This window comes from Aureobasidium subglaciale (genome assembly GCF_000721755.1).
Source record: "Aureobasidium subglaciale EXF-2481 unplaced genomic scaffold scaffold_0, whole genome shotgun sequence".
Taxonomy (NCBI): domain Eukaryota; kingdom Fungi; phylum Ascomycota; class Dothideomycetes; order Dothideales; family Saccotheciaceae; genus Aureobasidium; species Aureobasidium subglaciale.
In genome coordinates, this window is record NW_013566995.1 from 1,064,123 (window position 1) to 1,086,544 (window position 22,422).

Here is a 22,422-nt window from a genome sequence, read left to right on the forward strand (position 1 = left end):
CTCAGTCCTCCTTCTTTGCCAGCTACCTTGAAGAATGTTGGCGCCGCCTCCACAAGCCATTTCGGCTCAATCACAGTAACGTTGTGCATGTACTCCTTGGTCGTCTCTACCAAACTGTGATAGATGACATGCTCAGCTGCTTTGCGGTTCAAAGCCGATGAAGGATGCATGTATACAGGCGTTCCTTCGATAAGCGTCTTGTAACCTTCTTGAGGATCTTTGCGAGCCGAGTTTCTGAAGAAGCCACTGCAAAGTGCTTGTCGGACGCGTGTTGTATCGCGACCGCAACTCACCACTCGTAAACGAAGACGGTCGAGAATCTGTACCAATTGCTTGCGTACATCCTCTGCTCTCTTCATGCTACGCGGCTGGATGAAGTTCTCAAAGCACCAAGGATCGCTCATCTTGCTCTGCTTCCATGCATTGTACACGTTAAGCAGAGTCAAGTGATCGCCTGAAGCATCGTGGAACTTGGCCTTCTTCTTGTCTGCTTGGTCTTGCTTGTCCTTTGGTCTGTGGAATACAGTCTGTACTGCCGAGATCATGGCTACGATGGACAAGACTTCGTCAGAGCAACCCAAGTCAACAGACATGATTGTAGTCTTGGCAAGAGTAGGCTCCATGGGGAAGTCAGCCATACGTCTGCCGAGACGTGTAAGAAGTCCTTCGTCGTCAAGAGCTGACAATGCATACAGCTCTTCGAGTGCTGTCAACATGGTATTCGTTGGTGGTGGGTCCATGAAGTCAAAGTGTAGCAAGTCGTTGATACCCATAGCCTTCAGCGTCAAAATCGTGCTGGCAAGATTCTGACGTTGGATCTCAGGGATAGTGGTTGGCAACATTTCGGATTGATAAGCAGCTTCAGTATACAAGCGGAAGCATTTTCCAGGCCCTGTTCTGCCAGCTCGTCCGGCACGCTGACGTGCTTGAGCTTGTGAGATGGGCGTGACCTGAAGACGATCCATACCAAGTCTAGCATCGTACGCGCTCTGCTTTACGAAGCCAGGATCCACGACAAAGTAGATTCCGTCAATGGTGATGGATGTCTCGGCGATATTCGTGGCGATGACGACTTTTCTTGTGCCTACTGGTGCAGGCTCGAAAATCTTACTGGCAATTTCGCTGGGCAAGGCACCGTAAATAGGTAAGATCATGAGCTCTGGTACGCTCGGACCTAGCGCCTTCATGCGCTCGTACAGAATCTCGCAAGACGTGTCAATCTCTTCTTTACCAGTCAAGAAAAGAAGAATGTCACCGGGAGGCTCAGTCAGATGGATCTGCATGACTGTTGTGAGTGCAGCATCGAGGTAGTCAGATTCTGGCTCGCGCGAGTACATGATCTCGACCGGGAATGTACGACCGGGGATAGTAAGAATGGGGCATTGGTTGAAGTACTCGGAGAACTTTGCTGCGTCCAAAGTGGCTGATGTGACTATCAGCTTCATGTCGGGTCGCTTTTTCAAAGTCTTCTTGAGCAGACTGAACAAAACATCGGTTGCAATGGTACGCTCGTGAGCCTCGTCAAGCATAATCACGGAATATCTGTTGAGTTCAGGGTCCAGAAGAATCTCACGCTGCATAATACCGTCCGTCATGTACTTGATCTTGGTACTGCTTGATGTTTTGTCCTCGAAACGGATGGTGTAACCAACTTCTTCTCCCAGACGGCATCCAACTTCTTCAGATACACGTTGAGCGACTGACATTGCAGCGACACGACGGGGTTGTGTGCAGCCGATCACGCCTGAGTTTGCGTAGCCTTCCTCGGCAAGGTACTGAGTCAGTTGAGTAGTCTTTCCAGATCCAGTATCTCCGACGACAATCAGAAGTTGGTAATTTGCAACGGCCTCCAAGAACTGTTTGCGGAAAAGGAAAGCGGGTAGACTTTCACGTTGATCTTTGATAGACATGTCGGTACGTTTTCCAAACGATTGGGCCTTACTATGCGAGGCGATACGCTTCCACTCGGGAACTTCTCCATCGTTCTGCCGAGCTTGACGCAGATCGCTTGCGAACTGTCGTTGCTCGGGATTCGCCATAGGGTCATTCCACTGCGCTTGCAAATCAACCCCTGAGTTCTCTTTGGCAGCCTTGTCCCTCGACTCTTGCTGTTTCATATCTCGTCGCTCCTTCGCAAGTACGTCTCCAGCAATGGCTGCTCTGTTCATAGATCCGTCCGGTGCCTTGACGACTCGAATGGGCGAAAGCTCCAAAGACTGCTTGGTTTGACCGGCCAAGAATGGTGGCTCCTCTTCTCTGACCTCGATATCAACATCCTCCTCTTCTTCGATTTCCTCGCCTCTGAGTGCCGCGTTGTAGTCTTCATCGATGTCAGGATATTCTTGAGCCGATACTGCACCAGAAGCAATCAACTGCTTGATCTCCCAGCGCTCTGGCGATGTCATTCTCTTTCTGTTGCGTCTTTGATTCTGAATACCCTCGATGACGGGTACATTTGAGGCCATAGGATCTTCTCCATTCATGCCCATTGCGTTCGCTCCAGTGGCAGCGCCAATACGCTTGTGGGGAGCGAAATCCTGTCCAGTGACCTGATCGACCTCGGCCATGGAAAGACTGATGCGATTATCCTGAACCTTCATGACTTTCACCTTGACTTCCTGATTGCGAGATACCAGATCCGAGGGATGATTGACCTTGCCCTCGGCCATAGCAGAAATGTGAACCAGACCATCAACCTTGCCTCTGACTCCATAGAGATTCACGAAGACACCAAAGTCTTTGACGCCTGTAACTCTGCCATCGTAAATCTTGTAGAGAACTGGAGCGTCGTCCATTTCAGGCGTGGGTGCGCGTCTGTGTCGGTCTCCGCCAGGACTCCTTTGTCGGTGCCGGCTCTTGCGGTCGGCATCTTGGTCGGGCTTGCGCCACGTACGAGTTCTTCCGAATTCGTCCTCGAAAACGTAGTCGTCGTGTCGTTGTTCCGGTGAGCGTGATCGTCTGCGCGACTTCTTGTTCTGGCGTGAGTCGTAGTCGTTTTCGGCGACCGGACTCACACTGCGTTTGCGAGGTGCACTAGCCTGTGTCTTGGGCTTACTCGCTAGACCTTCTAGCAGAGCGAATGTATCATCCATGGCGTCCAGCTTGGAGTCCTCCTCTTGCAAGTCGTCTTGCTCAAAGGCAACATCCTTGTCCGGGATCACCAGGCCCTTGAACACCCTGGTCTTCCTGTCTCTTTCGCCATCAAGATCCCGTTCGTCCTCTTCATCCGTATGCGCTTGTTTCTTGGCCTTTGACTTGTACTTTGGGTGCATGGTCAACACCAGTCGATCGATAGCAGTAGCGAGCGTCGAGGAAAAGTCGAAATCTGCCAATTTCGTCTTGAAATCATCAAGATCCTTGCATTGCTCATGTTGAGCGATCACGAATTCGGCGATGGTTTTGTCGCTGATGCCCATGTGGTTCTGGATCTCGGAAGCGACCTTCGAGACGAGCGATAGATGCTCGAGCGCTTCGAGATCATCCATACTGGGCGGCTTGATATAGTCGGTAGTTTCCAGACAGAGGCTGGCAAGGCCTTTTGGAGTGAGTAGATTCAGGTGGCAGTCATGTCAATTGCATACAAAAAGTTGAACGCGCCTGTGACGATGCGCAATGCGGCGACATGGTCTTGGCAGAACTTCGGCATTGCGGCCTATCCACGCTGGAGGCAAGCATCCTGATCACCTGTCGCAACACACAGCAAGCAGTTTGCTACAACTCGAAATCGCCCTCTAAAATCTTGTCTTGACTCTCACCGGATGAACTTACATTCGTACCGATATCATGCATCACTACGGCCATATACCTCACGATCGTTGTCTGGCGAGCGATCTACAATCCTGTCAAGGATCTTGGGGGCCAGGCGCACTCGTCATTGAATCGAAGCTATAGCAACCTCTCAGCTTTAATGCTGGACACGGCGAGATACGACCACGTAGAACATTATAAATCTCATGCCGCCTCTTGAGAAGGGGTTCTTGCCGTTCTGGACCCATTAGCACCTGTTGTCCAAGTTTATTCATCACATGAGCAGTGTCTTTCTCAATCTCTATATTGTTAAAGCACATATCACTATGCACGTACGGCCACAGTCAGCTGAAAACTGGGCATCCCGTCCGCTCTGCCATACATAAGCAGTTGAACGGCAGATTAGTACTACGGTGGGTGACCACGTGGGAATCCCTGCTGCTGTACGTTTTGTTTTGCTTTCAGTATGCTCTGTGCATTCGTTTTGCTCGGGAACTCATAGTGAGCAAGATAGTAGAGAAGTCGTTTATGATTGTAGATGGTAGACCGTGAGACTGGACCAAGGCTTGCTCGCACTCTATGACCAACGTCAGACGGGTAAGAATGGAGGAGCAGCTGCGTATTACCTGGTCATGGAAACTGCTTTCATCGTTCCTGCCAAATCCAACTCAGTTCATGCTCTGTAGGTCCTCCGTGCCTTTCGAGAAATGCTCGTCTCACAATGCATGAAAGTCAACCTTCAACATCTGTCATATCCGTGACCATAGGAAGGAGGAGGCCGAACACAAAAGAGAGACGAGATCAAGAAGATAGGTTTCGGGAAGGAACCATCATTCCTCACGATGAAGCATACAGTCGGAGCGCAAACAACGATAACACCATCACCAGCATCGTCAGACACCTGAGTGGTGACAAAGAGTATCTTGGACGAACATATCAAGGGAAGATTAGACATTCAAGTCATACCAACCACTATCCTTCGACCAAAACATGCAAAAAACCTGAGTCTTGAAGGCTCTTGGGAAAACCCCTCAACTTCCAAAGTCCTTGATCTTTGTCACCAGATGAGCGGACTATCTGGTAGGTGCTGTTCACCATTTACGACATACACGGCGGACCTGGTGTTAAGTGTTTTATTACCGTAATCTACTGTGTGTAACCGCTTGCGCCACACAGAAGATCGATGTGAGAGTTGTGGTTTTGGGAGTTATAAGCTTAAATTGGAAGTGAATGAGGTTGAGGGTTCGATTCAGACGATAACTTGAGACAATTGTTTTGCACTTGCTTTAGGATATTCGTGAAAGTTTCGGACTGCTATTACGCATGATTCTGGACTGGTCATCGTGTTCCATGATGATCGAGTATGAGATCGATGTCCTGGCATCACAATTCACGGATTTATGCTCAGTTATACTTCGAGCACTCGCCTGTGTGTCGAGCAGTATCACCAGATGAGGTCAATCACGAGACACAATTGAGAAGTAAAGAGCATATGTTATGCGTGTCTGCAAATATGTGCACAACCCAGGATATCAAAACAAGCAAATCATAACTCATTCCAAGACCAACCAGTCATCTGCGAAGACCATCTCATCTCCTCTCCTCTCTAATCTCTTCAACCGTCTCGACACCAAACTTCTCTGCGTTAGCATGTCTAGCATCCATAACTCCCATTATATCTCCGCCTCTCTCCACATGGTTTTGACCTCCAAATAGAGTGTCGATCTCCTCCAAGGTCACGTTCTTGGTCTCGGGGATGCAGAACCAAACGAAGACAGCCAACAAGATGTTGATACCAGCAAACATGTAGAAAGCGTAGAACCCACAGTTGTTGAGGAAAGTAGGGAAGAATTGCTGCACGATCAAGTTTGCGACATTCTGGGTCTGGGAAGCCATGCCGACTGCTTGTGCGCGAACGTTCATGGAGAAGATTTCCGATGTCCAGATCCATACTGTAGCTCCCCATGACGGCTTGTAAAAGAAGGCAAACAGGAAGAGGAGGAATACTACTGATATGCCCACGGGCTCTGATTTTGTGTTTCCGCCGGGTGTTTCGGTGACGACGGCTGCGACAATGATCATACAGACTGCCATACCGATGGCACCGACAATGAGGAGGAACTTTCTGCCGAAGCGGTCGACTGTCCAAGTTGCGTTCATCGTGAAGAAGATTGCAAAAGTGGCGTTGAGGGCGTTGATGAGGGCGATGGTGGAGTCGCTGGCGAAGACCTTCTTGTAGATGATTGTACTGTAAGTGTTGAGGGTACCTTGTCCCGTGATCTGTTGACCGGCGTTGAGAACGAAAGCAAGCAACAGACGCTTGCGAACGGAAGGGTCTTTCCAGAGGGCAGAATAGGAGCTTGAGATTGCTTCCTTCTCAAACTCGAGTGCTTCCTTGATCATGAGAATCTCGTCATCGACTTCTTGCTCGGTGTCGCGGACTTTCATCAATGATCTTTTGGCCTTTGTGCCATCATCACCGTGTTGCAAATACCAACGGGGCGTCTCCGGAATAAAGAATACTTGAGAGAGGATAAGGACAGGCATGAGGAGTTGGAAGACTGTGACCATTCTCCAGTCCCACTCGCCGAGTTCAGCTCTGTGCTTTGAGCATGCAAAGTTGACCCAGTAGGCGATGAAAGAACCGACACTGTAGAACATCTGCCAGAATGACATGATCTTTCCGCGAATCTCGGAAGGAGCGAGTTCTCCAATGTAGATGGGTCCAGCAGTCAGAGCGAGACCTTGTCCCAGACCGACGACGACACGGCCGACTATGTAGCAAGCGAGGTTGTGGCGGGGAGTAAAGGTCTGGATGAAGGTGGCGATGATGACGAGAAGGGCACCGGAAGCCATACCGACACGACGACCGAAGTAATCAGCAATGGGTCCGCCCATGAACCAACCCGCGACGATAGCTCCAACGGTGTAGGCAGTGTTGATGGCACCGATTGTTTGGAGACTCTATTTGGAGGATTAGCTTTCAGCGTTCCATGTTTTGATAGTATCAGACCTACAGGCTTGTCAAAGTAGGCAACCCAGTGCTTCGATCCTTGGACGGCATTGAAGACCGATGCATCATAACCGTAAAGAACCATGCATGATGCTGCTACAAGCGAGATGTACCAATTGTACGCACGAGTCTTGCTCATGCTGAAGTTGCCCATGTTGGCGGTGGTCCTTCCTCCTGGAAGATCGTGTAATGAGAGGGAATATGAAGATGGCCAGGCTCGGTCAAGATATGGTCCAAAGAAGAGATCGTATTCGAAGAGGGCCCTCTAGTCGAAGATGAGATATGCTGTCCCTATCGTACACAAGAAACGAGATACAACCAGATGAGAAAGCAGGGGAAGCCATGTTAAATATTGCAGATCCAATCTCTGTCTGTCAGCCCTCACCAATGGAACAATATGCCCCCGTATCTCTTCCCCCACGCCACACAGACCGCGATATGGGGTCGATGATCAAGCCATGCTCGTTCCGGAAGTCAAAGGTTGGCCCATCTGGGGTCCCCGGGCCTTGCTCTGATCGGTCTCCGCCTGGCATGTCGTTGTTTCGCTTGTTCCATGAACGGAAGATATATTCGACATGGAAGTGCATTTTTCCACCAATCACCGGCGTCTCCGTTAGAGGACCAGGCCACATGTGCACCGCTGCGAGGAAGCCCAGCCGGTCGCGCCGGGAGGCGCTATTGGAATCTGTCCTGCAGATGACTAGATTACGAAGTATGCTGGTTGTGTGACTTTCATTCTGCCATACTCTTTGTGTTCGCGGTGCGATTGTGAAGATGTTGTTTCGTGGAAGGACAACATTTGAGTTTCCTTGGTGGCTTGGTTATTGCCGGCGTCTAACTGCAACCGAAGTTTGGGTACAAAAAGGACTCTCGCTAGGGGCTCTTTTTGAGACCAACCTCACGTGGAACATGCCACCCAGTACAGTATCTCTCTGGGCAGGCGCTCTTCGAATTAGGGCATGGTTCAGATGTGTGGCCGCAAACTGTTCGACCACTGCCCGTAATCAAAGACGAGAAGTCTGGACGTCGAAAAAATCCCCCCACCGCACCGCACAAGCCCTCCTCTCTCCACGGGGCCCCTCGACGGATCCACCCTTGAAGAAGCAGGATCAATCACGCGAATCATCCAATCTGACAAGCGAACCTTTCTTGCTCCAAGATCTCTGTGGAAAATTGTCAAAAGGCTGACGGGGAAATCGATTCCATGACTTTAAAAGTCTATCACAGGACGTTCGTTGTGAGTACTGAGGTACCACTGGATTTAGCATCTTCGTTCAAGCTCCGCCAATGATCAGAGGCGACTCTTGATCGCGAACACTAGCTCTGCTTATGAGCCGAGTGCTTGGCTGGTATTTCTTCCTGCTCTCGGTCTTGCTTGGCTGTCAGCCATGTCCTCAACGTAAACCGGACGACGAGCATTCAGCCGGATTGCATGATCAGACAGAGGACGAAGATAGCGGAAACTTGCGAAAAGCCTTCTGCTTGACTGCATATCAGATATTAGGTATATTTGCAAAGCTTCTCCTGACATGTCAGGAACCACCATCTTTGGCTGCGTTGAAGCAATCTGGTTTTAGTGCCGAATTAAGACGCTCAACACTACTTCTTCCTCCAAGCATCGGAGCTCTCTTAACGACCAGCCAATCAGACTGACAATCAGATTCTCTCCATGCGCGGTTTCTTGAAACTCGTAGCTGCCTCGGAGAACGAAGTTTTCCGGACTCGCAGCGATGTCGCAGGAATACGTCGTTTCAGTGACTCCATGGGCTCATTCATTGCTTTGAGACATGATTGTGCCTGTTCAAGGCTCGTCGTTGCTTCACGCTAATCATGAGAGAGAGCGATTATGATAGAATTATCACACGGGGAAGGCACATGATTGGTAGAATGTATCAGCGCGATGAATAGTTTGGTCGAGTTGACAGACTCTTAGCGACTGCAGTCTGATTTTAGTATTACAATAATTCGTTAGCGAAACGGTGCATCCTAACAGACACCGGGGTATCACATTTCTACGTTCTCCTTTGCACGACCGATCAACACCTGATCAGTCTACCTGTTCAGAAGAATCATGAACATGCATGTTCTTCAGCCCTTCCGTCACTGAACCCGGTCCGTCTGCCATAGGCTTCTTCTTTTTAACGGGTCGCTTCTTCCTAACACCCATGCTGAGCGGTGCCTCTTTGATCCAGCGACAAATGGCTTCGGCCCTGTCCGATGAGATAGGATATTCTTTGCCGTCATCTTGTGCCCAGCGCTTATGGAGAGCGCGAGTGTCATCGCCATTGTTCAACGGCCCACTCAGCCCTTCTTCATCCTCCATAGCTCTTCGTTCGCGAGCTCTGACTGCCTTGTCAAAGGTCTCTTGATCCACCACACGCTCATCACCCATGGCGTCAAGAATTGCCTCATCCTTGATACGCTCACGTTTTCGTTCTTCTGTTTCTCTGTTGTGCTTGTTTCTCATAGTTAAAGCGCCCGCAGATATACTTCCATCTTGCGCTCCCGCTGTGGCATCTTGTTCTGGTTGGTTGCCGAGAGGAGCCGGTCGGCAGAGCTTTTGCCACGGCTGTGATAGGCCGATCCAATTGTTTGCACGTCGTAAGACCTCGATCCAATCAGATCGTGCTGGAGAGCGGGCAGCCTGGAAAATCGGGTAGCCATCTGCGAGACGAGCAAGCCGAGCAGCGTTGTGAGCATGTCTCAGAAGCTCAGTGGGCGACGTTTGGAGAAGAGTGTGCGCTAACAATAAAGAATGCAGAGCATCAGTGAGTAGAGGATGATATGTTACTGCCTCGCGAGTACTGATCGAAAATGGGCTCTTGTTTGTTGACATGCCTTCCAGAGCAGGAAATACAGGGAGGTCGGGTATGGGTTTCTCTGCAAAAAGAGCCGAAGACTGGTGTACTTTGTGATGAGGCATGCGAGGCCACCCGTCCGCATCCCACTCCAAGCTAGAATTCGAGGCTCGCGTGGATTGGCGAGATGTAGAGTCTACTGTGGGAGTGCTTCTCCCTGAGGAAGAGTGACTGCCCCATTCTATTAAGCGATTGCGTTGGATGGTTGCCTGTTTGTTGCCATTGGCCACATCGTTGATTCTGCGGGTAATCTCTTCGACAATTTCCACAGGTAGACCAGGAGTGTAATCGAGATAGCCCAAGAAGGCCAGATAGTCCTTGAGAGCTTTCTTCGCATTGGTCTTGACAACTTTTCGCGCATTTAGTCTGGTCTGGTGAGAATCTCGTTCTCGTGCTGTTGAAGGGATTCTATCACCGTTCTCGTCCTTGGGTCTTGCTTCTTTCAGACCGTCTAGAGCAGCATGTATATTCTGGCAGGCGATACTGAGGTAGACCCCGGCTCGATTGAACAAGATTTGTTGCTCCAAACTGCTCGGGTGGTCTTCGTCCTTCAGTCGTGGTACATGCCGCCAATCTCTACCATTTCTGTTCCAACGTTCTTGCTCTTCCTTATAGTGCTTTGCTAGTACTAGTTGGTCGGATCCAGACGTGTGCATCGCCTTGAGCTTCTGTGCAATCCTTAGTCCAAATGTTAAGTCACTGGCGGCTCCTTCGAATTGGCCCTTGAATATCTGGACGAGCGCGCGAGTGCGCAGTGGGGCGCCCTGCTGTTCCCAAGGCAGGTTCAAGATGACGTCGTCGAGCGATCCGAGAGGTGTGTACTGCTCAACCTTTCTGGAAGGAATTTTCTCGTGGAAGAAATGAACGTACTTGGCCTCAGTGTCTGTCTGATCGCGCCGTAAAACATGTTGTGCAACTTCCTCGAGCGAAGATGTGGATTGCATTGTCGCAACGCTGGCTGCGACCTCGTCTAATGCATATGCCTTGGACAAAAGCCGTGCAGCTTTCTGCCTTATCTTGTAGATGCGTTCCTTGCTCATTTTGGGTGCTTGTGGCCCGCCCTGGCCGAATGGATCCAAGAAGTTCAGCGAGCCATTCATGCCCGTTGTTGACATCCCATTGGAAGCGCGAACGGCATCATCGGATGCCTCGTCTACTGCACGTCGAATCTTGACGATGTCGTAGAAGACGGCTGGATCGATCAGCCTCGGTGCTGGTTGCGTATAGTTCTGGTGAGCGAGTGATTCTAATATCTCCGGAGGTAATTGTAGCCATGGGCCATGGAAGGATGAAATGTATCGCCAGTGCCTGAATGCCACCAGTTAGCCATGAACACCGCGGAGTTGATGTTGAAGCAAAGGTGCATGATTAACAAGGAAACAAACAAGACAGCACCTACTCACTTGTTGCGGCAGATGATCAACGAAGATGTTGAAGATGCGCCTGCTGCAGCATCACGCTGCGCATTTGGCGCATTCGCACCTTTCTTGTTTGCCATAACGATGCCGTGAATGAATAAGCGTTAGGTCATCGTGTCGATGGTTGTGATACTTTGCGCAAAAAGTTATGCGACAACACTCGAGTCGAAGAACTACGGCTTCACCCGCCAAGGTTGACCTCCGACTCGACAGAAAGAGCCCCCTTGCATGGGAAGGAAGGAAGCATACATCATCGCATTGATCACGACCATCATGTCTTGTCACGTTTACTTCAAAGTAGAAGGAGCCCTTTGAACGAGTCATATGGATGTAACCACAACAAAAGATAAACAACACACGTCACAGGGACAAGAAAAGATCGTCATGGGGAACATGTAAGCTGGAGTACCTCGAAGCTGCGCACCCCCAGAAGCTGCGCAGCTGCGCAGCTGTATACCGCTTATTCTGATCAATTTATACAACGATACGTAGTTATAATTGAAATTCAACAAGGCATGCCTCGTAGCTCTGGTTTAGAAGGTCATTCGAGGCCTGTTCGGCATCAAAAACAATCGCTCTCGCAGCTGCTTAAGCCTCAAGCAATTGAGCAGCCTTACGAGCCTTCATAATAACTTCTATGTTTACAAACTTGGTATTTGGGTTGACTGGCACCTTCTTGCGTTTCTTGATTGATAGGGCCTCAATTTGAGCCGCTTGTTACTTAGTTTTATGCTCGAGATTAGCGTTACGTGTGTTGAGAAGATCAAGCGCGAAGCCTGCCTTTTTGTAGGCATGAAATAAGGCCTCCCTCTAGCTATTAAATTGCCGAATAAATTAAGTGTTGTAGTGAACTTAACGTAAACTTTTTAGTGTAGTAAAAACAGCTAGATTAATTGGTTGTAGTGGTGGTGTTTTAGCTCGTGGTTTTGAGGCTGGTACTTGTGATGAATTTAGGCCTTTTTAAGGGTTATAAGGTATAAGACCTGCTGATTTCTAGCTAGTAAGTAATAGGCGAGGTTTGAATGTCTCCTGACGAGCTAAATTATAGCAGGTTAAAAAGCGTTGCTTTTTAACAGGTGAGGCATCATCTAGCGAAGCTAAAGCTGCAATTTAGGACCGGTATCTTGATTTTAAAGGTGCAAAAACACCTAAATCCAAGGGTTGTAGGACGTGAGAAGCATGAGCTGGTAGAAACAATAGATATATCTGGTTTTGCTTACAAAACCAGAGGAAATCAATCGCTGTATGGCTGCCATGGCCATCTAGTATAAGTAGACGCCAGGTACCAGTATTAGGCCGAGTTTCTAGCTTAAATATGGTTTGTAACCAATGTAGACTATAAGCATTAGTTGTCTAGCCATTTTTAGATGTAGCATACTGATAATCAGGTGTATTGACTGGAAACCAAGTGCTCTGTGGCGCTGCTCCCTTGAAAATCACGAGGGGTCGAATAAATCCACCGGTACCTGACATAGTTTCAATAATCGAGACCCATTCGCGATCTTCAGGGGATTTAACGTACGCACGGCGTTGTAAGGCATCTCCGATGACTGTTGAATTGACACAGACTCCGAGGGCAATGCCATGTTCATCTATATTCTATGTATTACATAGCTAGATGTTATATTGCCGAACCACCTCTTGAAATAACTGATAAAACTTACGGATCAGATCTGGATGCGTGCTATTGATACGGGCTGCCTTAATAGGCCTTCTAATAACAGATCTGATGCGTGGATGGCCTTGTATAAATTTGGTGAGCCACTTCTTCCTAAGAGGCCGAAAATCCCCGTTAAGCTGGAGAATTCGACTAGCCATCTTACGAGCACGAGCGTGAGAAGGAGGGAACCCTTAAGCCCCTTGTTCAAGTATCTAGTTAACTAGGAAGGCCCCTTGTTACGAAGTCAGTCGCTGTTCGTAGGCGTGAGCGACACGTCGATTTGTGATTCTATTGATACGTGAACGGAGGGTTGATTCAGCGACAACGTGCGCGCGCGCGGTCGCTCGGATGGACGGAAACTCGTTGTTGTTATATGAATCGATCGCGCATTGAATCTTCTGCTCGTACGCAGCTATGTTGACGTTAAATTGATTGAGTTGTTATGGTATTGAGCGAAGTGGTTGATAAATAAGAGCGACGCGAAACGCGCAGCTTCTAGGGGTGCGCAGCTTCGAGGTACCCCAGCTTAGGACTGAATTGACTCGATCATCTATGAATACGACAAGTCACTTGGGATCCTACGTTGCTCATCTTGGTTTCCGCTCGAATGGCGTACTCATCTTCAGCACCAACGTAAAGGTGTGAGCAAATCGCTGAAGTGATTTTTTACACAGGTTGACTCCTGCTCGACGCCCGTCACCAGACTATTGCATTAGCGGTCATCTTCGACAAGTGTCCGTGTCCGCTTGCAGTCGGTGCGTGTCATGTCTCATCAACGCTCTACCGCGGACTCTTTGGAGAGTCGACGCCTGGTGTATCGAGGTTGGAAATTCTTATGAATTCTTGACTAGCGTATACCTTGACCAAGTTAAACTGAAGGGAAGCGGACAGCAAGAAACTGTCAACGCTACTTCTGTGTCTGGTCACCCGGTAGGGACTGCTGTTCGTAATTTGCGTAATCAGAAAGGCCAAATTCCCAAAGCTCGTCGTGTCAAAGGTTATGGTAGCCCATGCGAGCTTCGGTTCAGCGTGGCCACTAAACTGAGAATCTGAAGTGGACGAGCCAACCTCGCGATCTCGACGCAATGTAAATCTTGAGAGGACAAGGCAGCCTGCCACAGATGTTCCCAGTGCTTCAACGTGAGTGAAACGTCTCCCACAAGGCCACTGAGCAAGTCGCGCATGTCCTTTGAGCCTTCCGTCGGAAGAGGAGCTGCAGGTGACCGACCTGTGTCCATCGACTTGAGTCCTGCTAGCCGACTAATCTTTTTGGCAATGAAGCCGATCCGTTGTGTTTTATGTCTGGTACTGGAGACTCGTAAACCGACTGGATGTCTCCGGTCGGAAGAAAGATAAGTTGTTCCTCAGTGGCTCATTGACTTCGTGTGGTCCGCAAGAAGGGTCCTCCGAGAAGTTGTTGAGTTCCGGGTGCGCGTCGATCTCTCCCGGATCCTGTGCGCAGAGACAGGGTCAACGATTCCTAGCAACTGTAAAGTTGCAATCGTAATTGGCGAGACTTTCTCAAGCGGATGTCAATCCGGTGATAGTCATCTACCAGCATTCACCTCGAGCGCCGGGCAACGGACAGAGCACGCTTGACCGTGCCTCGGACGGCCTTCGATGATTTCGGGACTGACGCCCGCGTCCCCCATCAACAAGAGCGCGAAGGTGTGAGTCAAGACTCAGCACCTCGTGCATCAGTAAGACAGGATGACGGGCGTGAAGTAAAGAGCAGGGCGTCGTGGAGGGACGCGTCGGGTTATGTATCCCCACTTGAGCACAGACCTTACCAGCCTTCCGGCCTTCCAGCCTCCGACTGCAACTCTGTCACTTCTCGACCTTCGACCAAGAATAAAACATTCAAGTGATAGCAGCGAAGCATGATTCCTGACCTTCGACTGCCGGTGAAGAAAAGAGCATACATCTTCAAATTCGAAGAGTTCCAGTTAAGGAAGATGGTAGAAGCACTAGTGGACTTATTTCACGAAAGTACTCGAGTAACTGTGTTGCACTTTCTTATCTGTAAACGTATTGCGAAGGCCTGCCCACATATCTCTGCAACCTCAATAGCATGTGATTACTATCATAATGAACTATAACCTGCTTGTCAATGTTCACTTGGTGGTCGTGTGAGACGAAGCATTTGCAGATGCCAGAGGTGATGGGCAAGCACAGACCCGCATCGGGACTGCCAAGACCCACAGAACTCGCTTGCCTGGCTTTCTGAATTTTGGCCTTTCTTCGCGACTCCAGTTTGAGAAGCGACGACCAGCGACGACGACAACTTCCCTTCGACACCTGTCAATCCAGTTATTTCGCCAAAATGAAGTACATTCACTCGAAGGAGACTCTCACCATTCCCGACGGTGGTACGTTTGCGCTTGCGAAGGAACCCCTCTGCGTCTTTTGAGATAGAAGAGAGCGAGAGGAAGGATACATGAAAGAGCGCTTTGGACTGACTCCCACGCAGTCAAGGTCGACATCAAGACCAGACATGTCACCGTCACTGGCCCCCGTGGTGTCCTCGAGAAGTCGCTCCAGCACTTGGCTGTCTCCTTCTCCCACCCCGAGAAGAACATCATCGACATTGAGATGCACCACGGTGCCCGCAAGAACGTCGCCGCTCTCCGCACCGTCCGCACCCTCATCTACAACATGATCGTTGGTGTCACCAAGGGCTTCAAGTACAAGATGCGCTACGTCTACGCCCATTTCCCCATCAACGTCAACATCGAGAAGAACAACGAGACCGACCGCGTCGAGGTTGAGATCAGAAACTTCTTGGGCGAGAAGCTCGTCCGCCGCGTCGTCATGGCCGACGGTGTCGAGGTTGAGGCTTCCAAGAACGTCAAGGATGAGCTGCAGCTCTCCGGTAACGACCTCGAGAAGGTCTCGCAATCCGCCGCCGACATCCAGCAGATCTGCAGAGTCCGTAACAAGGATATCAGAAAGGTGCGCCCACCTCCATGCGCATGCTCCACGCCTGCAGCATCGCCTCACCATTCCCCGGAATACACCTGGCTAACATATACTACAGTTCTTGGACGGTCTCTACGTTTCGGAGCGTGGCAACATCGTCGACGACCTTTAAGCGACTTGTTTCATCAACTTTGGCGAAAGACGGATCAGGGGACTTTGCTGCACTATGGGCTGCGTAGCGCTTCAATGAAAACGGGCAAATTTTTCGCGGACCAAAATTTCATTAACGACTTCAAAAAGAAAGACTCCTTGTCCTGTTCACTGAACGTCTCTATACCCGCCGACTCGAGCGCCCAGCAGTGCTTTGAATTATTTCGTACTTGTTCGATACCGAAACTACGCCTTATAAACACCACAGTCTCTGGTCGATACACAGCAGCAGACGCTCGCTTTGCGTCTGATGTAGTCCCCTATACACGGTGTTTCAAAAAGCAACTGATACCCTAACCCAATTTTCCATCCCCTGTCCTGATGACATCTGCCGAATAATGTGCCTCCCATGCTGAATTAAGAAATAAGAAATTCTGTCGAATGACGTCGAATAAACATAAGAAGGTGCTTCTGCCTTTATTTTGTAGGCAATGTGAAGACTCAGCTTCTGAAGTCGACGGCAGCCTTTGGGGTTGCCTTTGAGACTTCCATAATGCGCTTGCCTCCCAGCTCCTTGATCTGTGACACCAGCTTGTCATCTTCGTGCAGACTTGCGATATCGTCACCACCTCCAATGCTCTTGCCGTTGATCAGAACATTGGGAACTGTGCGTCTTCCTGTAGTCTTCAGGAGCGCTGCCTGCAACTGAGGTCCCAAGGGATTAAGGTCGAGCTCCTCGACATATGGCGCGGGGACAATGTTGTATTGCTCAAGCAGGATAGCCTTGGCCTTCTTCGAGTAAGGACAATAGCTCTTGGAGAAGATGATGACTGTAGGTCAATTGTCAGTGTTTGTGTGCACAACTCTTATGGTCTTTCACGTACTCGGGCTTTTCTTCAAGATGGCGTTCAGCTCGGTCTCGACCTTGTGTTGTTCCTCGGACTCGCCGTCGTCTGCAGCTTGTGTAGGTTGTGCTCCGGTGTTTCCGACCTTCGCCACGCCGTCGTCTTTCAGGCCTTTCTCTCCCTTGATCATCTTCCTTCCGGCAACACTCTTCTCGCCAGCGTCGACAATTCCATGAACAGCATCCTTGACACCTTCCTTGACCGTATCGGCGACTTTTTGTGCCTTCTCGGCGGCGGCCTCGGGGTCAACAGCGAATGGCTTTTGGTCCTTGCCAACCTTCTGACCAGGTACAGCGGCAAGGTCAGGATCGCGGATGTTGGCGGCTTCCTTCTCCTTCTCGGCGGCTTCGTGGACTTGCTGGATCTTTTGGTGGTTCTCTAGGTCAAGCGCTTCTTGATGCTTTGCATCAAGCGCAGATGCTGTGTTGGTATAGAAAGGGCTCGATCGCGTAGATGAGCCTGCTGAAGAAAGATAGAGGAAACTGAGGACGGCCAGAGCTGCCAGTAGGGCAAAGACCTTGACTCGGCGTTGTGAAGGCATGGTCGGGAGTTTAGGTTGATAAAGCACTTGGATGCTGTACTAGTTAGATGACAAAAGAGAAGCACTCGATGATTGGAGTGAGATGATGGTCGGCGACAAAGTCCTCGAGTACAGAAAGAGGAGGAACAGTGGGCTGCTGTCTGCGTCTAACCGTCGCAATGTCGTGCAACCGGCCGCCAGCTTCGAGTCGCCGAGGCGACCCCCTGATTTCCATTGGACCCCTCTCCACTCGCTTTTTGGACTTGCTACAAGCTGGAAGCAACTCCTCTTCTCCTTGAACCTACATTCGACCTCGTAACATTGTCCTAGGCCCATACTTCAGGGTGAGCGCTTCGTGTCGGCAGATACTTGTATCGACAGTAGGAGTTCGGTGCAGAATTGCTTGGACCCTTTGTCGATCGACAGCGCGTGTTTCCGAAGCCTTCACCCCTCTTCAACCACTCTGCACGCGCAATGGTGCTGACCTGCTTCATGTACACCGCTCGATTCGACACGTTATGAGTCTTCCCACCGGCCGCGGCTGACATGTGCTCGTACGCCCCGCCGATTACTATCCGCACGTCTCTGTTTTGTAAATCATTTTACTTATGCTGGTCATCCATCCCGAAGTTTTGTAGCATGCGCGATTTATATGCCTCCTATCGTCTCCCCGCGACCATCCATCGCACTGCCACCACCACCACTGCGGTATTTTCCTGCTACCACTATCACGATGCTGCATCCGCCTCGCACTGCCTACTCGGTAATCTTGCTGTGCGTCACACGTGTTGATGATCTCGCCCGACTCGACTATCTACCGTCATGGCAGACGGCGGGTTGGGAACATCCTTAGCTTAAGTAGGTGATTGAGCTGCATTCCTTGCTTTCATTGTTGTCTTTGCCCCTCTCTTGCTTTGTGAAACCTCCATCTTCGGACCCCACTCAATGAGCGAGAACTGTCACGTACATTTCGACGACAAGACTTTGCAAAGAGAAGGGACGAAGGAGTCCATGGGTTCGCGCAAGAAGTCTGTTGCTGAGAAAGAGGCCGAAATCGAGTCGGTCTGGTCAGATGAGCCGTATGGTCTAGAGGAGCGCGACTTCAAGAAGAAGCAGGTTCGTGATAGACGTGAGCATGAGTGTCGCGAAACATACTGACCAACGCAGACCTTCAAAGGATGGACTCTATTATAGTAATGACTATGACATGCGCCTGATCACACGCTTACTGACATGTCTCCGTCAGTCTTGCCTATCAATCAACTGGAGTGATATACGGTGATATTGGAACCTCTCCTCTTTATGTCTACTCGTCGACATTCAGCTCTGAGCCCTCAAGAGATGACCTTCTCGGCGCATTGTCGCTCATCATCTGGTCGTTGACTTTAATCGTTACCCTCAAATATGTGTTGATTGTCCTGGCCGCCGATGACGAAGGAGAAGGAGGTACCTTTGCGATATGTAAGCACACGTACCTACTCCCACAAACACAACCTTACTTACACTATCGTCAGACACTCTGCTATCTCGCTTTGTAAGTTCACCATGACTGAGACGGTAGCTCGGAGCCTGATCGATCGCCCAGAGCGATATCATGAAGCGAGATCCACGAACATACCACGCCATCAAGATGGAAAGGTACCCGAATGCCGAGCTGCCCAGACAGAGCCGTAGCATTAGAAACTGGCTAGAGAAGAGCAAAGTTGCTCATGCTATCCTGAAGATCCTCGCAGTCTTTGGTGTCAGTCTGATCATCGCCGACGGGATTCTCACGCCCGCACAATCGGTACTTGGAGCTATTCAAGGCTTGAAAGTCGTCGATGATAGTATCGGTAGCTCAACCATCATTGGTGTCAGCTGTGCCATTCTCGTCTTGCTGTTTGCCTTGCAACCACTCGGGATCCAAAAACTGGCAAGTTGCTTTGCTCCAATCGTCATCCTTTGGCTGTTGTTCAATGCATCGTTTGGTATCTACGTAGGTCTTGCTCGTCTCCAGACAAAGTGCTTTATCTGACATGTGCGACAGAATCTAGTCATGCATGACTGGACGGTTCTGAAGGCCTTTTCTCCCTCATTTGCAGGTCTGTACTTTATGCGTCTGAGAAGAGAAGGATGGCTGTCGCTTGGCGGTATCTTGCTTTGCTTCACAGGTGTCGAGGCTCTTTTCGCCGATCTTGGTGCCTTCAGCAAGCGGTAAGTGCATTCTTGCTTCACGGAAGCCTCATATCTGACAAGTCACAGTGCTATCCAGATCTCATGGCTCTGCCTCACCTTCCCCTGCCTACTCCTAGCATATATCGGACAAGCAGCTTACATCTCACGCACTCCCTCGGCGTACGCAAACCCGTTCTTCGAAACTGTGCCTCCTGGCATGTTCTACCCGTCGCTTGTTCTCTCGATTCTTGCTGCCGTTGTTGCCTCCCAGGCTCTTATCACCAGTACCTTCCAATTACTCATTCAGCTCATGCATTCGTCATACTTCCCACAGATCAAAGCGACATACACCAGCACCAAGTTTCACGGACAAGTATATATTCCTCTTGCGAATTGGATCATGATGATTGGCACTGTGGTAGTTACAGCCGTCTACAGCAACGTAAGCACACACAGAGCGGCCCAGACAGAGACAGAACAGCTGACACATCAAGTAGACGACCAAACTCGGCCACGCATACGGCGTCTGCGTCATCCTTGTCACCTTCATCACCACCAACCTCGTCACTCTCGTCGCTCTGATTGTCTGGAAGACAAACCCCTTCCTCGTCTTTGCTGTCTGGCTCCCTCTCGTCACCCTCGACGGCCTCTTCCTCTCATCAGCTCTCACCAAAGTCCCCGATGGAGCATGGTTCACCCTCCTCCTTGCTATTCTTCTCGCCTCTTTCTTCAGTCTATGGCGCTACGGCAAAGAAAAGCAATGGACCACCGAAGCCAAAACTCAAGCCCAACTCTCCGAGCTCGTGGCATACTCGTCCAACAATCTCTCCTCCTCAACCGCAACCCCTGAAGCCTCGGCAAGAAAACACTTCCACCTTTCATGGCGACACGGTGGTGGCGAGTTGACAGAGACAAAAGGCATGGGCATCTTCTTCGACAAATCCGGCACCGACATCCACGTCCCCCAGGTCTACGAGCACTTCATCACGAAATTCGAAGCCCAGATGCAGGTAGTGGTGTTCTTGCACTTGCGAGCGCTATCTGAACCACATGTGCACGAAGAAGAAAGATACACCATCGCCCGTACACCTCTACCAAATGTCTACCGCATGACTATTAGATATGGATACGTGGATAGGGTAGTGACACCAGATCTAGGTCATTTGGTCTACGAGCAAGTCAGAATGGCCATTGTACGTGGTACCGTGGTACAAAGACCAAAAACCGCCGTCCCAGAGACTGTAATGCAAGGAGCACGAAACACTCTCGGCGATGGAGATTTAGACCCCCACACCTCCACCATTACCACTTTCGGCCCCGACGTCGAAGTCAGTGGTAGTGATGGCAATGGAGCCACTTCAGGCGCCACCGCTCTCATAACTTCTCGTCGCCTTTTAGCTCTTGACAATGCATTCAAAACTCAAACATTGTATTTGGTTGGCAAACAGCAATTGAGGGTTTTTGAAGACACGACAAAGGTGAAGAAGGCATTACTTGCAGCATTTTTGTTTGTCAGGGAGAACACGAGGGCAAAGGTTGCACAGCTCAATGTGCCGGTGGAGAAACTCGTCGAGGTGGGCTTTGTCGGTGAGATTTGAGGTGATGGGGTTGTGCATGGTTTGGTGGTTGATGAAGTCATGATGAGGGAATGATACATAGAAGTTGCATGTCGGGAGCAGTATGATTGAATGAATACATGTTCCGCAAAAGAGGCAGTGGCAACTGTATCGTGTCTCCCGCTGCTTGATTTGCTACTTGGAAAGCTCGAGTGTCTTGATGGCAAGGCGCGAGAGGCTCATCTCGGTGGGCGATAATATCAACATCAGCTTTCGACCCATCAACGACGGCACTGTGATCAAACTTGGTTTACACGCAATCAAGTGGCGCGACTGTGAGTAGAAAGTACGCGTGAGTTTTTGCATACGAGCATAGCTGATCATGTTGATCCTATTCTAGACGCCGTTATGCTGCTGTACACATCACGACTTTCGATGTCTCGGACGTACAAGAAGCTCTAAGAGAGGTTCTCGTACTTCTCCATGCCTGGAATGATAGGTTGAGCAAACTCGGCAACAAGAGTTTCGGGCTCGAAGTCAGTGTCGTCCATTTCCTCCTCGCGACCGGTTTCCATGCTTGAGCCACCGGCATCACCAACAGAAGTGACGTAGTTGGCCATGTTGCTGTTCTCCATCTTCGAAGCGTCATTGGTGAAGGTGTAGAGGCTGGATCTGGCAACAGGATGAGCGCCAGCACCAGCAGCAGTAGCAGCGTAGTCCACGTTCTGGTTGACGAAGGGATCGTTGTCGCCGTAGTCGTAGACGAAGCCACCGGAGGCGGGGACATTCTGGTAGTCGGAAACAGATGGGACGAAGAAGGGTTCGTGGCTACCGGGAATGTGGCCAGGAAAGTCGCCGAGGTCGGACATCATGTCATCAGGCATGCTGGACTGCTGGAAAGCGTGGGTGCCATCGAGTTGAGCTCCCATGCTGGCGAACCTAGGGGGTCCGGCATGTTCAGGACTGGCGCCGGCAACAGTGTCGGTGTGAGTGACAGCATGGACTTTGCTGTCAAGATCCATCTTGACGTCGACGAAAGGGTCATGTTTAGTCTTGGCGTTAGGGTCGACCATGGACTCAGTGTGCTACAACCGGTGTCAACGTCAATCTGGGAAGAGTGTTGACATTGCACCTACCTCGTCGTTGGTAGACTCAAGCTTGATCTCGGACTCCTCGGTGCCGTACTTGCCGTACTTGATGCCGAACTGACGACAATGCTTCTCAAGAGCAATTCTCTTGTCACCAATCTCCTTCTCCTTATCATCAATCTCCTTCAAGCTAGTGTCGGTGGACTTCTTCTTGAGCTTGAGGACCTCATCCTGGAGCATCTTGATCTGTTGGAAAAATGGTCAACAAGGTGGTCATGCAGAAGACCAAGGCACGAGATGGGCATTGCATTGATGCATGGTCTCAATCCAAGCAAAGTTTGGTCGGGAGACTCAGGAAGTTCTTGCTCGTCGAGGACCCGGGGCGCGTCTTCGATGGTACCAGAGAGTGTGTGCTGGCTGACGAAGATCTCACT

General features: G+C 50.2%; 8 protein-coding genes across 8 annotated transcripts; 2 read left to right on the top strand and 6 right to left on the bottom strand.

Moving 5' to 3' along the window:
- Nucleotides 1–5,337: 5,337 nt before the first annotated feature.
- Nucleotides 5,338–6,914, bottom strand: AUEXF2481DRAFT_415 (uncharacterized protein; the record flags this gene model as incomplete). The annotated part of the gene is made up of 2 exons (XM_013493465.1): nucleotides 5,338–6,711; nucleotides 6,765–6,914. 2 exons carry the CDS (start codon nucleotides 6,912–6,914, stop codon nucleotides 5,338–5,340), a joined length of 1,524 nt encoding a protein of 507 aa, XP_013348919.1.
- A 1,730-nt stretch (nucleotides 6,915–8,644) lies between these two features.
- On the bottom strand, nucleotides 8,645–11,116 carry AUEXF2481DRAFT_75561 (uncharacterized protein; the record flags this gene model as incomplete). The annotated part of the gene is made up of 2 exons (XM_013493536.1): nucleotides 8,645–10,926; nucleotides 11,022–11,116. 2 exons carry the CDS (start codon nucleotides 11,114–11,116, stop codon nucleotides 8,808–8,810), a joined length of 2,214 nt encoding a protein of 737 aa, XP_013348990.1. The 3' UTR covers nucleotides 8,645–8,807.
- A 316-nt stretch (nucleotides 11,117–11,432) lies between these two features.
- On the bottom strand, nucleotides 11,433–12,964 carry AUEXF2481DRAFT_34698 (uncharacterized protein). The gene is made up of 6 exons (XM_013493538.1): nucleotides 12,559–12,964; nucleotides 12,415–12,502; nucleotides 12,185–12,372; nucleotides 12,071–12,139; nucleotides 11,894–11,992; nucleotides 11,433–11,749 (listed from the first exon to the last, which is right to left on the bottom strand). The coding sequence occupies exons 1-6, from the start codon at nucleotides 12,620–12,622 to the stop codon at nucleotides 11,625–11,627; spliced, it is 633 nt and encodes a 210-aa protein (XP_013348992.1). The 5' UTR covers nucleotides 12,623–12,964; the 3' UTR covers nucleotides 11,433–11,624.
- Nucleotides 12,457–13,347, bottom strand: AUEXF2481DRAFT_34699 (uncharacterized protein). Its single transcript, XM_013493539.1, has one exon. It carries the CDS (start codon nucleotides 12,852–12,854, stop codon nucleotides 12,651–12,653), a length of 204 nt encoding a protein of 67 aa, XP_013348993.1. The 5' UTR covers nucleotides 12,855–13,347; the 3' UTR covers nucleotides 12,457–12,650.
- A 1,672-nt stretch (nucleotides 13,348–15,019) lies between these two features.
- AUEXF2481DRAFT_24812 (uncharacterized protein) lies at nucleotides 15,020–15,787 on the top strand (the record flags this gene model as incomplete). Its single annotated transcript, XM_013493540.1, has 3 exons — nucleotides 15,020–15,065; nucleotides 15,167–15,648; nucleotides 15,734–15,787. The coding sequence occupies 3 exons, from the start codon at nucleotides 15,020–15,022 to the stop codon at nucleotides 15,785–15,787; spliced, it is 582 nt and encodes a 193-aa protein (XP_013348994.1).
- A 479-nt stretch (nucleotides 15,788–16,266) lies between these two features.
- AUEXF2481DRAFT_418 (uncharacterized protein) lies at nucleotides 16,267–17,211 on the bottom strand (the record flags this gene model as incomplete). The annotated part of the gene is made up of 2 exons (XM_013493469.1): nucleotides 16,267–16,595; nucleotides 16,650–17,211. 2 exons carry the CDS (start codon nucleotides 17,209–17,211, stop codon nucleotides 16,267–16,269), a joined length of 891 nt encoding a protein of 296 aa, XP_013348923.1.
- Nucleotides 17,212–18,201: 990 nt separating this feature from the next.
- On the top strand, nucleotides 18,202–20,942 carry AUEXF2481DRAFT_45500 (uncharacterized protein; the record flags this gene model as incomplete). The annotated part of the gene is made up of 8 exons (XM_013493541.1): nucleotides 18,202–18,306; nucleotides 18,358–18,383; nucleotides 18,437–18,651; nucleotides 18,705–18,724; nucleotides 18,776–19,165; nucleotides 19,217–19,383; nucleotides 19,432–19,786; nucleotides 19,842–20,942. 8 exons carry the CDS (start codon nucleotides 18,202–18,204, stop codon nucleotides 20,940–20,942), a joined length of 2,379 nt encoding a protein of 792 aa, XP_013348995.1.
- An 87-nt stretch (nucleotides 20,943–21,029) lies between these two features.
- AUEXF2481DRAFT_34706 (uncharacterized protein) lies at nucleotides 21,030–21,989 on the bottom strand. Its single transcript, XM_013493543.1, has one exon. It carries the CDS (start codon nucleotides 21,971–21,973, stop codon nucleotides 21,359–21,361), a length of 615 nt encoding a protein of 204 aa, XP_013348997.1. The 5' UTR covers nucleotides 21,974–21,989; the 3' UTR covers nucleotides 21,030–21,358.
- Nucleotides 21,990–22,422: the final 433 nt, after the last annotated feature.

What these genes read in the sequence shown, in the direction of transcription:
- AUEXF2481DRAFT_34698 (XM_013493538.1), bottom strand. Translation starts at nt 12,622, where the DNA reads ATGGCATTGCCCTCGGAGTCTGTGTCAATTCAACAGTCATCGGAGATG. An exon ending in CCTACAACCCTTGGATTTAG is followed by an intron (nt 12,140 to 12,184) that starts GTGTTTTTGCAC and finishes CCTAAATTGCAG; the next exon opens with CTTTAGCTTCGCTAGATGAT. An exon ending in AACCTGCTATAATTTAGCTC is followed by an intron (nt 11,993 to 12,070) that starts GTCAGGAGACAT and finishes ACCCTTAAAAAG; the next exon opens with GCCTAAATTCATCACAAGTA.
- AUEXF2481DRAFT_34699 (XM_013493539.1), bottom strand. Translation starts at nt 12,854, where the DNA reads ATGGCTAGTCGAATTCTCCAGCTTAACGGGGATTTTCGGCCTCTTAGG.
- AUEXF2481DRAFT_34706 (XM_013493543.1), bottom strand. Translation starts at nt 21,973, where the DNA reads ATGGTCGACCCTAACGCCAAGACTAAACATGACCCTTTCGTCGACGTC.